Below are 15416 nucleotides of genomic sequence, written 5' to 3'. Positions count from 1 at the left end.
ATCCTATCTTAAAACTCTTTTCAGGGGCACCGGAGTGGCTCAGTCAGCTGAGTGTCCAACTGTTGATTTCGGCTCAAGTCACAATCCTAGGGTCCTGGGATTCAGCCCTGCATCGGGCTCTGTGCTGAGCATGGAGCCTGCCTGGGATCCTGTCTCTCCATCTGCCCCTCTCCCCCACTCACATGCTCTCTCTCTAAAAAATAAATTTAAAAATTCCTCTTATTTCCCTGTATCAAGCTTATGATGAATTTCAACTAAACCCCTCACCATTTCCCAAACCATCCTTGGATGTCTGCACCTCTGTAATTTTGTCTGAATGATTTCTACCATCAGGAATGCTCATCCCACCATATCCATTAATCAGGAGTCCTACCAGCTCGTCAAGAGCCAGCTCATGTTCATTTATCCCTCCACAAATAGGCAGCTCCTTTTCCTTTGAAACTCTATAGTACTCATATATGATAAGCTGCCTTGTGGTGTCGGTCTGTGAATAAACCTCAGATCCCAAATGAGGTCCCAAGCAAGGCAGAGAGACTAATTCATATGCGTCTCTACATTTATATCAGCTCAACAGACATTTGTGAAACAAAAGAAGAGATTGAGTATAGTTAAATATGGAAGGCTGTATTTTGCAGTCTCAAAGCAATGACTTCAGCTGACCCCTGAAGAAAGTGCATGCCTTGGATTAGTGGAGTGTGGATTGTGGGAAAGACTGTTTACCCCTTCTATTGTGACAACCAAAGACGTCCCCTGGCACGGCTTCCAGGTAAGGATTAATTGAAGGCACGACAAAGGGACCATGGGCAGCTGGAGAGGGAATTAATGAGCCCTGACAAGATCTGGCTGAAGCAAAAGAATTACTTCCACCAAAGAGGTGAGAAGAACACCCAACACCATCTATCTTTGAACCTCTCTCATGCTCCTATGGAGGAGATAAGTCAACCGACAACCACTCCTTTTCTTCCCTTTTCCACTCATGTACATACTGAGAAGCAATGAAAAATAAGGTAAAGAATATGGTCTCTAGTCCTGAATTTCATCAAATCCCAGCTTTTACACTTACTGGCTATACCGGCAAGGGGAGAGTTGCTCACCCTTCTGTGCCTCTGTCTCTTCATCCATAAAATGGAAATAATGAAAGCACTCACCTCTTAAAGTTGTGTGGTAGTCTCAACAAATAGGAAGCACAAAATACATTATTCATTATTACATCGTGGAAAAATCTGCTAACTGGAAAAGAGGAATATCACCACTAGATACCCTTTTCCTAACATTGTAAAACCGTATCTATCATAGGGAATTTGCTGAGTAAATACTGGATGTTGGACATTATACCACATGCCACACCTCCATGAGGAAGTAACTATTACTATTTCTATTTTACAGATAAGAAAGCTGATGCATGGAAAGATTAAGGAAGCTAAGCTAGAAGCCAGGATTTAATTTTTTTTTTTTTTTACCCCACTCTGCCTCATTGATTTAAGAAATGTTTAATGAGCATCTGCTATGTGTCTGGCATGTTTCTAGGTGTTGAAGATACGACAATGATCAAAACCAACCACAGGGCACCTGGGTGGCTCAGTCAGTTAAGCGTCTGACTTCGGCTCAGGTCATGATCTCACGGTTCATGGGTTCAAGCCCTGGGTAGGATTCTGTACTGACAGCTCAGAGCCTGAAGCTTGCTTCAGATTCTGTGGGTCCCTCTCTCTCTGCCCCTCCCCCACTAGTGCTCTGTCTCTCTCTGTCTCTCAAAAATAAATAAAAACATTAAAAAAAAAAACCAGACCCAAACAATGCCTTCATGGAGCTTATATTCTAGGAGGGGGAGAGAGACAATCAACAAAATAAATAAGTATAATATACAGATGATAGGTAGTAATCAATCGCTATGAGAAAAATAAAGTAGGAAAGGTGACCAGAAACTCAGAGTGGGTGACAGGCAGGGTGGTAACAAGACCAAGGAAGACTCACTGAGCAGGATACATTTGAGAAATGACAGGAAAAAGATGGAAGAGTAAAACTCTGGGGGGCAACTATTACAGACAGAGGATACAGTAAGTACAAAGGCCCTGAGGCAGGAGTTTACTTAGCATATTCAAGGAATAGTGAGAAGCCAGTTGCAGGCTACACTGGAATAAGAGAAGAGAAGGGAGAGAAGTAGGTGGTGGAGTCAGAGAGATATGGGGTGAGGGAGAAGCAGATAAATCACGTAGGTCTTTATCAGCCCCTGTAAGGTAAGGACCTGGCTTTTACTTAGACTGAGATCAAAAGCCATTTGTGGCATCTGAGCAGGAAGGGCACGATCTGACATGTTTTAACAGGTTACTTCGGTGGCTACACAGATAGTAGACTGAAAGAGGTGCCACTTGAAGATCCCTTAAGAGCAAAGCTATTGCAACAAAAAAGGATCTCCAGAAGGTATGATCACAACGGATTGGTTTTTTCAGAACAAAGCGCTGGGGAAGCCTCTTTCCACCTAACCTATGATGTCTTGTTGAATACATCAGTTGTGGGGAGCCCTCATTCAATTATATTGCAACTGGGAGCCTTTCTAAAACAAGCTGCCAGGGTGCATCCACAACAGCTGGCTAGAAATCACTGCATTCTCCCTCATCACTCTTCAGCGTTACCTTCATTTTAGAAGATGAACTTGAACACAAAACTGGCTGTCCAATCTCAGCACAACGTTGACCTGCTATGATTGGGACATTTAGAACATGGTCAAGTGGCAGAAGTCCACAGTCCAGAGAGTGAGGCTTGAGCTTAGCCAGACATTCCACAAAGTGTATACCAAGCACCCACTCTTTGCAAGCCACTGAAAGACTTTATAATGAATCAGACTCAGTCCTGACCCAAGTGGGCATATGGTTCACACAGTGAAAGGATACAGCTTAAACACAAATCACTACACAGCAGTAAGTATACACTATAGATTGTAGACTACAGACTAACTACAACTAACATTGGGAGGGAGACGGTCCACCCAGCCAGGAGGATTTGGGGATGGCATCTGACTTGGGCTTTCAAGGGGAAGCTGGAGCTGGACACACAGATGCTCAGAAGGCTTGCCAGGCAGATGAAGCAAAAGGAGAGACTGGAAAATGGAGGACTTAAATTGGGAACCACGGTTGGGACAGTTTGGGAGGACCCAGCAACACTCATAAAAAATCCCTCAGCAACTTATTTAAAATGCAGACTCTGGGCCCACTCCCCAGGAATTCTGAGTCAATAGTGGGTGGAGGAATCTGTATTTTTATCAAGGACTTTCAAGTAATTTTAACGTTTTCCACTCAACTCCACACCCACTTTGAGAAACAATGGTAGAGATGACTTAAAAACACCCCATGTAATTTCCCCTATTATTCTCTCTCAGATAATCCTGTTTATTTCTTCTAAGCACTAATTGCTATAGATACTACTTTTGTATCTATTTGTTTATTTACAATTGATTTAATCCATGGGGTATAAGTAATGACTTTTCACCTTCAAGCATAGGATTTCACCAGAGAAAAATGAAGTTATTTTTCTCAGTAAACACAAGGATTTTACAGAACGTGTTCTATTTATTAATGCTTTTTCAGCTACTCACGGTTTTTGTAAAGTAGGATTGCTTCCAAAAATGAAATCTATTTTTAGGCAGGTAAATAAGACCTTTTCACCTATTGGTATGATCCCAAAATTCCTACGTTGAAGCCCTAACCCCCAGTACGACGGTATTCCAAGGTGAGGGCTTTGGGAAGTGATTAGGTCATGAGGGTGGAGACTTCATGAATGGCATTCATACCCTTATAAAAAGAGACACTAGAGAGATGATTGCCCTATCGCCACCATGTGAGGACAAAGCAGACCAGGGCCTGGACTCTCAGCTGTTCTGGAACCCCCATCTGGATTTCCCAGCCTTCAGAACGATGAGAAATAAATTTCTGTTGTCTATGCCACCCAGTCTATGATATACTGTTGTAATCGCCCAAACTGATTAAGACAGTCAACAAGCTAGATCGTGGATCAAAATGGAAAACTATATGATTTGATCATTTTAAGGCTATGTATGGATGGGAAGAAAATCTTTCAGATTTACAAGATTTCTTTTCCTAACAAGTTCCAATTATTTCACATGTGATGTAAGTAATCAATTAGCACTCCTTGTGGATAATCAGTAAGTCCTGTCAGCTCTACTCTAAAAATAAATTCCTGAATCTGGATATCTGCCACAACCATCACCACTACCACCAGGGCCACCGCAGGCCCCCACAGAGCCTTTTGGGCAAATGAGAAAACTGACCGCTCATCACCCGGCCAGGCACCTCCACCAGGGCGCTCCCTGCAGCCCCGCCACCTCCTCCAGGTGTCCAGGCCACTCTCGTCTCCCCTGGCGCACAGCCCCGGGCTCCCCTCCTGTCCCCGGACTCAGTTCTGCCCCCTGCCCCCCACAGTCTGCTTTCCACACAGCTACGAGAGGGCTCTTTTTTCAAAGTTGCATAAAATGCCATTGCAACTAGAACAGGATCCAGTCTCCTCCCACCCTGGCGAGAAAGGCCCCTCTCCCTTTGGGGCCACACCTTCTGCTCGTCTCTCGCCCGCAACCTGCCATCTTGCAGCCGGCCCAGTGCTCCGCGTTCCTTCCCACCTAAGGCACCTTGCTATTCCCGGGTGGGAAACATTCTCCAGCTCCTTCCCACCTTTAAAGGCTCCGCTGGCGTACCTCGGCCTTCGAGGAAACTTCTGGAACCACCATGCTCACGACGGAGCCCGAAGAGGCTGGCTGAGCGTGCGGGATTGGGCTGGGGTTCCCCGAGGCGTCGCCAGCAGGGGTACAAAAGTTGCGGTTGGGACAGGAGTGAGGACGCGCTGCCTGAGGAAGGAGGTGAGCTTTGTGAGGGGCCCCTGGGCAGAGCGGGGCCCTTCCTAGGGAGTCACAAGCCGCAGGAAAAAAAAAAAAAAAGTAAAAAGTTGGTGTGTGTCCTTCTGAGCTGTTAAATCTCTTGGACCTCCAACTGGGCAGGTGGCCCTGCTGGAGCGAGGGAGCAGGGAGGGACCCTACAGGAGGCCTCCCACGAGGACGACCCGGAGGCCAGGAAGCAGCGGCAATGCTCACCGGAAGGTCTCCCTCCCCCCTGCACGTGCCAGTGAAGGGAACGGGATCTCTGCTACTGCGGAAGGGGCTGAGAACCACGCAGTGCTACGCTAATTCCAGAGCTGGGGAAGCAAGGGTTTTCTGTCTTGGCTGGTGAGGCGTGCACTGAACTGGAAAGCAGGAGACCTTATATATCTGGGATCTGGGCAAAATATTTTTTTCTTAAGTTTATTTAATTTATTTATTTAGAGAGAGTGTTTGTGCACGTGGGGGAGGGGCAGGGAGAAAGGGAGAGAGAATCCAAGCAGGCTCCAGGCTGTCAGCACAGAGCCTGACTCAGGGCACGATCTCACTAACCTCAAAATTGTGACCTGAGCCAAAATCAAGAGTCGGTGGCCTAATTGACTGAGCCACCCAGGGGCCCCTGGGCAAAATCTTAAATCTCTTCAGTTCTTTGTTCTTCCCTCCTCATCTGAAGAATGAGGTGGTTGAATTAATCACTGTTTCTCAAAGTTTGCTCCACGCACCACTCAGGGTACTTGCTCAAACCCAAGGCTGCTGACACTGAATCTTGGGGCGGGGCAGGAACTGGCATTGGCCAGGGCTCCCTTGGTAATTCCCACGATCTCGGAGTTCATCTCTAGGTTCCCTTCTCTAATATGAATTTTAAACCTTAAACCTATACAAATATTGGGGAGAGAGGGAAGAATCGTGGCATAATTGAATTTATCTAATATCATTCAGATTGTCATGTTACCAAATCACAAATCAGTCAGGACGTTGCACTCACTTAGGAACAATACATAACCACAGCTATGACAAACGATTAACTAAATGATCAGATTTTTCACTTCCTCACCAAAGCATGGGGAAATTTATCTTAGCGTTAGCTGCCTTAAACCTCTCTGAGTGAAATACATTAAAAATAACTGCAAATTACTGATGACTAATGCCCTTCAATTTGGCCTCAAGCTGAGAAGTTCTGTGCAGAATAAAGTGGTTTATAATCCCACACGTCCCATTCTATTATAAACTGCAGGTGGCAAATCAAGTGGCTATGAACTAAGCTGTGTGTGTGTGTGTGTGTGTGTGTGTGTGTGAAAAGTCAATACTTGAGGAGGGTATTTTTTCACTCCTTTAATGGGACTTTAACAGCCCCAACAAAAGGCAGATGCTAGCCATGGGGACCTAGGAATCTGGGTGGTGCCTCACAAGGGCCTGAGGCTAGAGTGGCTGTAGTCACCCACCTCTATTGCACACCAGTCAAGGCAGCTGCGCCTGCCCTTTGCAGAAAAGCGATCTAAACCAAGCACAGAAAAGAAAGCTGGAAGGAAAATAATTGCCAACTCACACGGATGACCTATTTTCTGAATCCGGCTTATCCGAGATTGCATTCTTACTCTTCCAAAAAGCTGCAGAACACTTCATGCCCAGAAAATGGTGCCTTTGAGGAGCACATGGACCAGAATGTATGACACATCGTCAGCAGAGGACTATTTTCTGACCCAGGTTCCAAGTGGTGTTAGCCTCAGGCAGCTATTGGGGGAGGGACTGATAAATCTACCAAATCCTTGGTGGCTTTGCTTCCCTGCTAGCCAAGATTAACATGATGCTAATTGGTGGCGAACCTAATCTATTTAGTGTCTCCCACCAGCACAAGCAGCAGAATCAAAACAGCAGAAGCAGCAGAATCCCGGGCCCCATGTGCACATCATGTAATAGCTCTAATTTTATATTCCCCCAATTCTTAGGTTGCATTGCCCCTTCGTTTCAGACATGGCACAATCAAACTACCCATCTTCTTCTAAGTCAAGGACTAAGAAAGCCTGTAGCAGGTTCACTTTTGTAAGTGGCAGAAGCACCCAGGGGATGCACCCATGAGTTTCTGACTTGAATTCCCAAGGAAAGAAAAGTGACTTTCAACAGCATTCAGGAGCATGCCCTGCATGCCCTGTGTGCAGAGCACCAGGCTAAGAGGACAGAGGAGGAGCTAGGAACTGGAAGGCAGGGCCCACCTGCCTGCAGGGAGCTTCTTTTCTGGAAGACTCCAGGGGGAGTGCTTCCTGGAGTAGGCAAATTTAGGTATGGTTCTGAGGAAGAAGTGAAAAGGATTAGTGTAGACAGGCAGGAAGGAAATCTGCCAACAACAGCACTCAGATATGCAGATATAAGAGCATGGTTTAGAGAATGAAGACCCCACCTCTGCTATTCATTGCAACCTTTTGTATTTCCATTTACTGTCATTAAGAATTTTAAGAATAAGGATAATGTGTTCTGTGTTCTTGTATCACCCACAGTGCACATAATAGATGTTCACATACAGCATCTTCTATAATTATAGCATCATATAGTTGGACTGAGGATATAGAATGTCAGCAGGATATAGTCTCAAAGGTCATTGACAGCCTGCTCAGGAGGACTGGCTAAAACATCTTTACCAGGAATTTGCCTCTGACCCAGATTATGGAATTATGGACCCTTCCTAGTAATTTTTCCTCTCTTCCTTCCCCACCTCCCCACCTCCTACCTCAACCCTCTAACAGTACTTATTGGTTCAAAGTGGAGCATCTGCAGGAAGGGACATGGCCCTGAAAATGGCTGAGAGCTCAATCTGCTCCAGATAAGTGTTTCTGAGAAACAAATTATAATGCATTCCCAGTGTGAGTGCAGTAGCAGCAGCCTGACAGCCATTTGCATAATTTCTCTTCTGTAACGGGCCTCAAAAATAACAATAGGCAAACCAGATAGCATCTATTAATTTTAAATTTCCTTGAGCTGCTCTTTTAATGGAGGTAAATCCTAAGGCACTATGAAGGTTTTAAACCCATGAATTATATAGTGTAACATTTGTTCTCTCCAAGGAGACATTTTGCAGAACACACAGTTTGTGTTACTATAGAATCACCAACTGATTCTGGAATGTCCAATTGTTCTGAAATAAGATGGGAAGATAGCTTGCTTAGAAAGTTCATCTAAGAGTGGCAGGAAAAAATGGTATCAAAAACAACATATTATAGGGGCACCTGAGTGGCTCAGTCAGTTAAGCGTCCGACTTCAGCTCAGGTCTTGATCTCACAGTTCATGGTTTGAGCCCCGTGGCTGGCTCTGTGCTGACAGCTCGGAGCCTGGAGCCTGCTTCAGATTATGTGTCTCCCTCTCTCTCTGCCCCTCCCCTGCTTACACTTGGTCTCTCTGTCTCTAAAATTAATAAACATTAAAAATAAGAAAAATTTTTCAATAAAAATAATATATAATAATGGTATCAAGATAATAATAATAACAGTATCCATAATAATATGGTATCAAAAATAAGACATACACACATCAAGTCAGCAATGACTCAAAATCCCAGAAGCAAAAGAATGTTGTAGATGATTTTTGCAGGTGTTGACGTCACTACACAGTCAGCAATACAAGGATAGGGACCAGGCCTTTTAGGTCACATACCTCAGGCCTACCATAGTGCCTGGTATATGGCTACGTAATGTTGAAAGAAATGACTAATTGGATGAAGGATGGAAGAATGAATGTGATTTATTTATATAACAGAGGCAACTAATATACTTTAAACATTTATATATCAGATTTATTTTTCCAGAGACCTAGAAATAACAAGAATGTCATCATGTTCATTCATATGTGCCCATGTGTATACACAAGGGTACACACACCTCCAGTAAAAATACCTTGAGAAGGCAAGAACATCAAAAATAAATACTTTTATTTTTAAATTCTTTACATAGCAGAAATATTTCAAAACTAGCAAAGCATATTATAACATTTTAAAATGAATTACTACAGATTAACCTTTTAGTCTCCTCCATCTATTTATGGAATGCCAGGCCAAAGAAAGAATTGCAAAGCAAGGGTAAAAAAGCTACTTTTTGGGTTTCTTCCCCTGGATAATTTTTCCAAAGAACATTCTATTACGTTTTACTCTAAACAGATGCATTTTTTGCAGGACTAAATAATCCATTTTCTGCTCTATTTTAATATCCATATTTTCATTTCATGGATCTTATCCCTCAATTCCAAATGACATTCTAAGTCAAATGAAAACGTAACCAAAGTCATCAGCTGGTACTTTTTTAAAAAATAGATCTTGATGGTAAAAGGCAATAGGACCTCTGGGTATTAAGTCTGTCCGGAGTGGAACAGCCACTGAAAAATGACAAATAATGTGTTCGACTTGAGATTTTAAACATTTGGTGACTTGGAGTTCACCTGTTTTGTAATACACACACACACACACACACACACACACACACACACACACAGAGTCCACCTGTGTCTGAAAAAACATGAGAGAAAGAATGGCTGAAAGAAAAGAGACAAAGACTGAGGACTGTGATTTTGATGTGGCTCATGTACCTGGGTGAAGGGTGATTCTGGGGGGTTGTTCCTACACTTTTAAACCTCCATCTATGTAAAGGACCATCTTCCTTCATCATGAACTAATATGAGATTGCCCCAATTATATTTTGGATAACACCATGTTGAAATCCTTTGGTATTAGTATTTTTAAGTTAATCCTTCTAACACACCCTCTAATCAAAGCGCAGTTGGATTCATTCTGTCACCAGTCAGTGGTGCCAGGTATAGCAGGTCCTTGTGACATAAAGCAGATTCCTTGTGCTCATGAGTGTTACAGAAGAGAAATACAAGATAGCACAGGAGGCCTAGAAAAAGAGAGCTAATCCAGCCCATGAGGTGGTGGGTTCTTTAACTTGGTTGCACATTGGAATCACGTGGGAGATTTTAAAATACTGATTCCTGGGTCCCACCATTAGAGAGTGGGACTACACTAGAGTGTTGCTCAGAGCACCAGCAGTTTTAAAAAATTCCCAGATGAGGCTAATGTGCAGAAAAATTGGGGTATCATAACTGTTCTCCAACATCAGATTGCATCAGAATCCCTGGCAACACTTGGAAAACACAGGTTTCTAGGCCCCGAACCCAGAGTCTCTGGCATTAGTTGTGGTTCAGAAGAGCCTCAGAATGTGCATTTCTAACAAATTCCAGGTAATGTACATTCTTGTATACATACCTGATGATTTTAGGTTAAAGTCCTGGATGTATAATTGTGGGGTCAAAGGATTTTGAATATTTTCAAGGTTTATGCATAAATTTTGGGGGAAACATAATGGCATAGACTAGAGAATGATCAAAATAAATAGAAATACTTAAATATATTAAGAATATTTTCGGGGCGCCTGGGTGGCTCAGTCGGTTAAGCGTCTGACTTCGGCTCAGGTCACGATCTTGTGGTCCATGAGTTCGAGCCCCGCGTCGGGCTCTGGGCTGATGGCTCAGAGCCTGGAGCCTGCTTCCGATTCTGTGTCTCCCTCTCTCTCTGCCCCTCCCCCATTCATGCTCTGTCTCTCTCTGTCTCAAAAATAATAAAATAAACATTAAAAAAAAGAATATTTGGGGGCAACTGGGTGGTTCAGTTAAGTGTCAGACTTTGGCTCAGGTCATGATCTCGTGATCCATGAGTTCAAGCCCCACGTCAGGCTCTGTGATGACAGCTCAGAGCCTCGAGCCAGTTTTGGATTCTGTGAACCCCCCACCCTCTGCCCCTCCCCAACTTGTGCTCTCACTCTGTCTCTCAAAAATAAATAAATGTTAAAAAAAATAATATTTCTTGCACTAAATGAAGTTTTTTTCAATCTCTTGTTCTTTTTCTAAGCAAAAGACAGCCATAGATATTTCTTTTTCTTACTTCGATTTCAGAATAGTCCAGGTTGCACGCTCGCACACGGCTCTCACAATGCTTTGGCCCCTGAAGTCTCAACCACCTGCTTATGTCATCTCAGAAAGACCAACTCATTAGCCTTCTTAATTCTCCTAAGTACCCCTGGCATTCTCTAACTGCCCATCCAACTTCTTCCCAGGGAAGCCTTCAGCTTCTCTTCCTCTCAAAGTCAGAATAGAAAACCTAAATACCATGGTCCGCACATCTGCACACCCACAGTCCCACACCTGTTCTTTTTTTCAAATGGGAAGGTTTTTCTTGGCAACCATCTTGCCCCAACTCCTCCTGCTCACTAAGTCCCTAATATTAGCAAACAACAAGACTCTTTCAGGATCTGGAGTGTTTCTATTTTACCACATTTCCCCACCAGACTATTTCTCTGTGTGGGCAGAAATGGTGGCTGTCTTGTTTACCATCAACTGCTGTTCTCCCAGTGCCTGGCAACAGTTCTTAAAACATGTTTCCTAAATGAATGGATGAGATTTAGCAACCTCCCTTTTGTATGCAAGGCTTGTAAAATTCATAAGCACTTTGAATATTTAAAAACAAACTTGACAAGACAAAACAGTTTGCAAACAGCCATATGGTGGTTTCCTCACAAGAGTTGTTAAGAATGAAAATATCCTAGTTCTACTGATTTGATCTAAACTGAATTAGCAATGCACCCATTAGAAGTAACTCATAAGAACTGAATACAGAATAGATGTGCTGTGCTGTTTCCCCCAACTAGATTATAACGTGGGGATGATCTCACCATGGTTGCTAAGTGTGGTTGAGGAGGTTGCACACTGCCCCAAGTCACCCAACCAAGGAGACCAGAGGGAGCTGAAACACAAGTGCCCTGGCATGGGACTTCATATATCCAGAGAAAAGGAAAATTTTTCTAATGATCAGAAAGGCACAGTTGCTTACCAAGCTGTAAAGCATTTCGTAATTCAAACAAAAACTGGGTGCATTCTCTGTGTCTTATATTTATTCATACTCCTCAACCTCAGGTAGCAAAGTCCTTAAGTATGGAGGTGCCCCATCGATATACATCAACTAGATTGAGTGTGTTATTAATTGATAATTAACTGCTACTTTTATTAAAACTACCTTGGGATGGGGATGGTGGTGGGAAATCCCAGCTGAACTATAGTTTACTCATTTGGGATCAAATACCATTTTAGCAGTTGAAGACAATTCAGAAAACATGTCCTTCTCATTTAATAGGAAGAAAGAGGCTCAGAGAGATCACCTACATTACTGAACTCAGAATAGCACTCTTAAGCCAAAATCAGATATAAATGAAATTTTCCACTAATCTAGGCCCTAAACAGCACCTCATAACCAGCAGGACCAACCCTTTAGTCCCCGGCTAAACAAGTCTACTGATAAGTGAGCAGCTCTGCAATTTGACTGAGACTTTGAATTCCAACTGAGTTGTTATATTGCATGAATGATTTGTCATATCACTTAACATCAAGATATTCTCCTAACTTTCAAAATGAACTCTGATAGCAAAGAAATAAATCAAACTTTTATAAGATCTAATAGATGTCAGAGGGTTCTTTCTCTGGCAGGAGTTTTAATTCTTTTCTTGAAAAAAAGATTAATCATCAAAGCAACTTAGTATAAAATTGAAATTCCTCATTTATATTATATTGAATTTATATTACCTGCCACTTCTATCAACTCTATAGGGGTAATTTTCTGTATTGAATTATTTATATTCTCTTGTAATCAGATACCTGATAAACTTTTAAACATTAATACATCCAACTAATTCAGAGATGGTAAGTGAATTAATTAACCCTGAAAATGAAAATCTGCCTGTCAGAACTCAGAGCACTACCGAATTTGTGTCTGTTTATCTACCCACTTACCTATATCCCAGCACATATATCTGTATGAGTACAGATTGCTGTAGTATGATTGCTGCATATAAGGCACCTGATCATTGTTAAATGAATGATGAATGAATGTAATAACTATTGTAAATTAAGATGGCAATAGATAATGCCCACGATGGTAGAGAAAATAATAGATTAGCAAATTATTTCGATACTCTGAATTTTATTTTATTTTATTTTATTGATACTCTGAATTTTATTTTTTTTTAATTTTTTTTCAACGTTTATTTATTTTTGGGACAGAGAGAGACAGAGCATGAACGGGGGAGGGGCAGAGAGAGAGGGAGACACAGAATCGGAAACAGGCTCCAGGCTCTGAGCCATCAGCCCAGAGCCCGACGCGGGGCTCGAACTCCCGGACCGCGAGATCGTGACCTGGCTGAAGTCGGACGCTTAACCGACTGCGCCACCCAGGCGCCCCGATACTCTGAATTTTAATGCAACCTACCTTGTCTGTTATTGCCACTTCTATAGAAGAGGCTTGACAATGTTGGTTTCTCCTATTGTACTAAGGTTCTTTTTTTATTTCTTTAGAGAGAGAGAAAGAGAAAGAAAGAGCACAAGCCAGGGAGGGGCAGAGAGAGAGAGGGAGAGAAAATCTTAAACAGGCTACACGGTCAGCACAAACCTGATGTGGGGCTCAATCTTACAACCGTGAGATCATGACCTGAACCAAAATCAAGAGTTTGATGCTTAACCAGATGAGCCACCCAGGCGTCCCCTATCATACAAAGACTCTTATAGTACAAACATATTTTATCAGCCACAAGGATTCCTAACCAAGATATAGACTATTTAAAGAAAAAAATTAATTTGCTCCTTTAAAGTGTCAAGATAATTTTTGTATTGCGTAACTGTTCTGCCTTTCTATATTAGTTTCCTACTCCTATTATAAATTAACACAAACCAAGTAGCTTAGAATAATACAAAATTATTACCTTATAGTTGTGGACGTCAGACGTCTGAAATAGGTATCACTGGTCTAAATTCAAGATGTCAGCAGTGCTGTGTTCCTTCTGGAGACTCTAGTAGACAATCTGTTTCCTTGCCTTTTCCAGTGTCTAGAGGCCACCTTCATTCCTTGGCTTATGGCCCCTCCTCCATCTTCAAAGCCCCAGCCAAGCTTCTTCAAATCTCTCTGACTCTCATCCCGACTGTCATGCCTGCCTCTTTCCTTACAAGGACCTTGTGATTACATTGGGCCCACCCAGATAATCCAGGTGCATCTTCCCATCTCAAGACCATTAATTTAATCAACCTACAAATTTTGCCTGGTAAATTAAAATTCACAGGTTCCAGGGATTAGGATATGGACATCTTTGGGAGGACATTAGTCTGTCTACCAGCCATTCTAAAACTGTGGTTGGCATTTAGCATCGAGCAGTATCCAGGGAGGCAGCACAGAAGTAACAGAGAAATCACATTTTGGGAGTGAAGACCAGTGTTTGAATCTTGGCATTGGCCACTCATGTAAGACCTTAGCCAATATACTCAACCCTCAGAGCCTCAGCGTTTTTCACTTATAAAATGAGGCCACAATACCAACTTCATTTTGTTGTTGCAAAGATTAAAGAGAAAACAAACGTCGTGCATCTGGCTCCCAACTCAGAGTGGGTGTTAAATGAATAGGAGTCAATTCCTCTTACCTCCACATTAAAAGGGCATAGCAGCATGAAAGCCAACTACATGCTGATTGTTATTGTATTGACATGAGGTTACTTGTTATTAAATTTAGGGCACAGAGGGTTTTTTTTCCAGCACAGAAAGTTAAGGATGGACGGTCAATTATGGGTTTTCTTTTGTAGCCAACATCGTTAAACATTAGCTGGGCAGCTTGCAAAACCTGCTCCACTCAGGAACTTAAATGACAACCTGATTTAAAACAACAGAAAGGATTTCTCTTTATCTATCATTCTCAATTACTCCCTAGGTGAGATATTTCTAGCTAGGACTTACTAAGATCACATTTAAAATCAGCAGAAAAAGATTAAATATGGTGACAATTAAACAGTGCTAAATTTTACCTCTTAATAACTTTTTATACTTTTTTTTTTTAATTTGGAAGTTATGTGTGGGTGGTATATGTGGAGTTGACAAGCTTGGCCAGAGAAAACAATGCAGTAATGAATTTGAATGCATCCATAAATTGGGATGTCGTGAATATAGCATAAGGTCTGGAGGTAGAGGATTATGATTATTAGGAGTCCCCTGTTCAAGTCCTACCTATACCATTCTTCTGCTGTGTGCCCTCGGGTGGCTCACATTACCTCTCTGAGTCTAATCTATAAACTCAGGGTTACTACAGGAATCAACTAAGACTAAAATGTGAAACCACTATATGAGTATAGCATATTTTCATTCTTTATTCACTCAACAAACATTTTATCTTTACTCTGTTACAGACACTGAAATAAAAAAGAGAATTAAAAATGGGTAAGACCGCGACCCCCCCGCCCCTCTGGGAACTTGGCACTATGAGCGGTGCGGAGCGTGAGGACTGCGGCCTGAAGCCTGCAGGCTGTGACCCTGGGGGTGGGTGCCTTCCAGACGCTGTGCACCGGCACTGCTCTGCTCTCGGTGTGAAAATTCACAGACAAACATGAATGGATAACAACAGAAAATGGTATTGGACCAGTGGGAATCAGCATTTTGCACAGGAAGCATTTACTGTAGTCTGCCTGAAGTTGGGACAAAA

General features: G+C 42.5%; 1 protein-coding gene across 7 annotated transcripts in view; it reads right to left on the bottom strand.

The window, feature by feature from the left end:
• Positions 1-15416, bottom strand: part of MYO3B (myosin IIIB) — a 475983-nt gene that overhangs the window by 401696 nt on the left and 58871 nt on the right. The window contains exon 1 of one of the 7 annotated variants that reach the window (XM_011285321.4): positions 6426-6544. The exons of 3 other annotated variants lie outside the window; for them this stretch is intronic. In XM_011285321.4, coding sequence (XP_011283623.4) covers positions 6426-6502 — 77 coding nt within the window. In that variant the 5' untranslated portion in view covers positions 6503-6544. Of the gene's footprint in view, positions 1-4679; positions 5124-6425; positions 6546-15416 lie in introns of those variants that run through there. 3 more of the 7 variants (XM_045033931.1, XM_045033930.1, XR_006583268.1) reach the window with 3 other exon arrangements.

This window comes from Felis catus, chromosome C1 (genome assembly GCF_018350175.1).
Source record: "Felis catus isolate Fca126 chromosome C1, F.catus_Fca126_mat1.0, whole genome shotgun sequence".
Taxonomy (NCBI): Eukaryota; Metazoa; Chordata; class Mammalia; order Carnivora; family Felidae; genus Felis; species Felis catus.
This window is presented reverse-complemented; position numbering and strand designations above follow the sequence as displayed.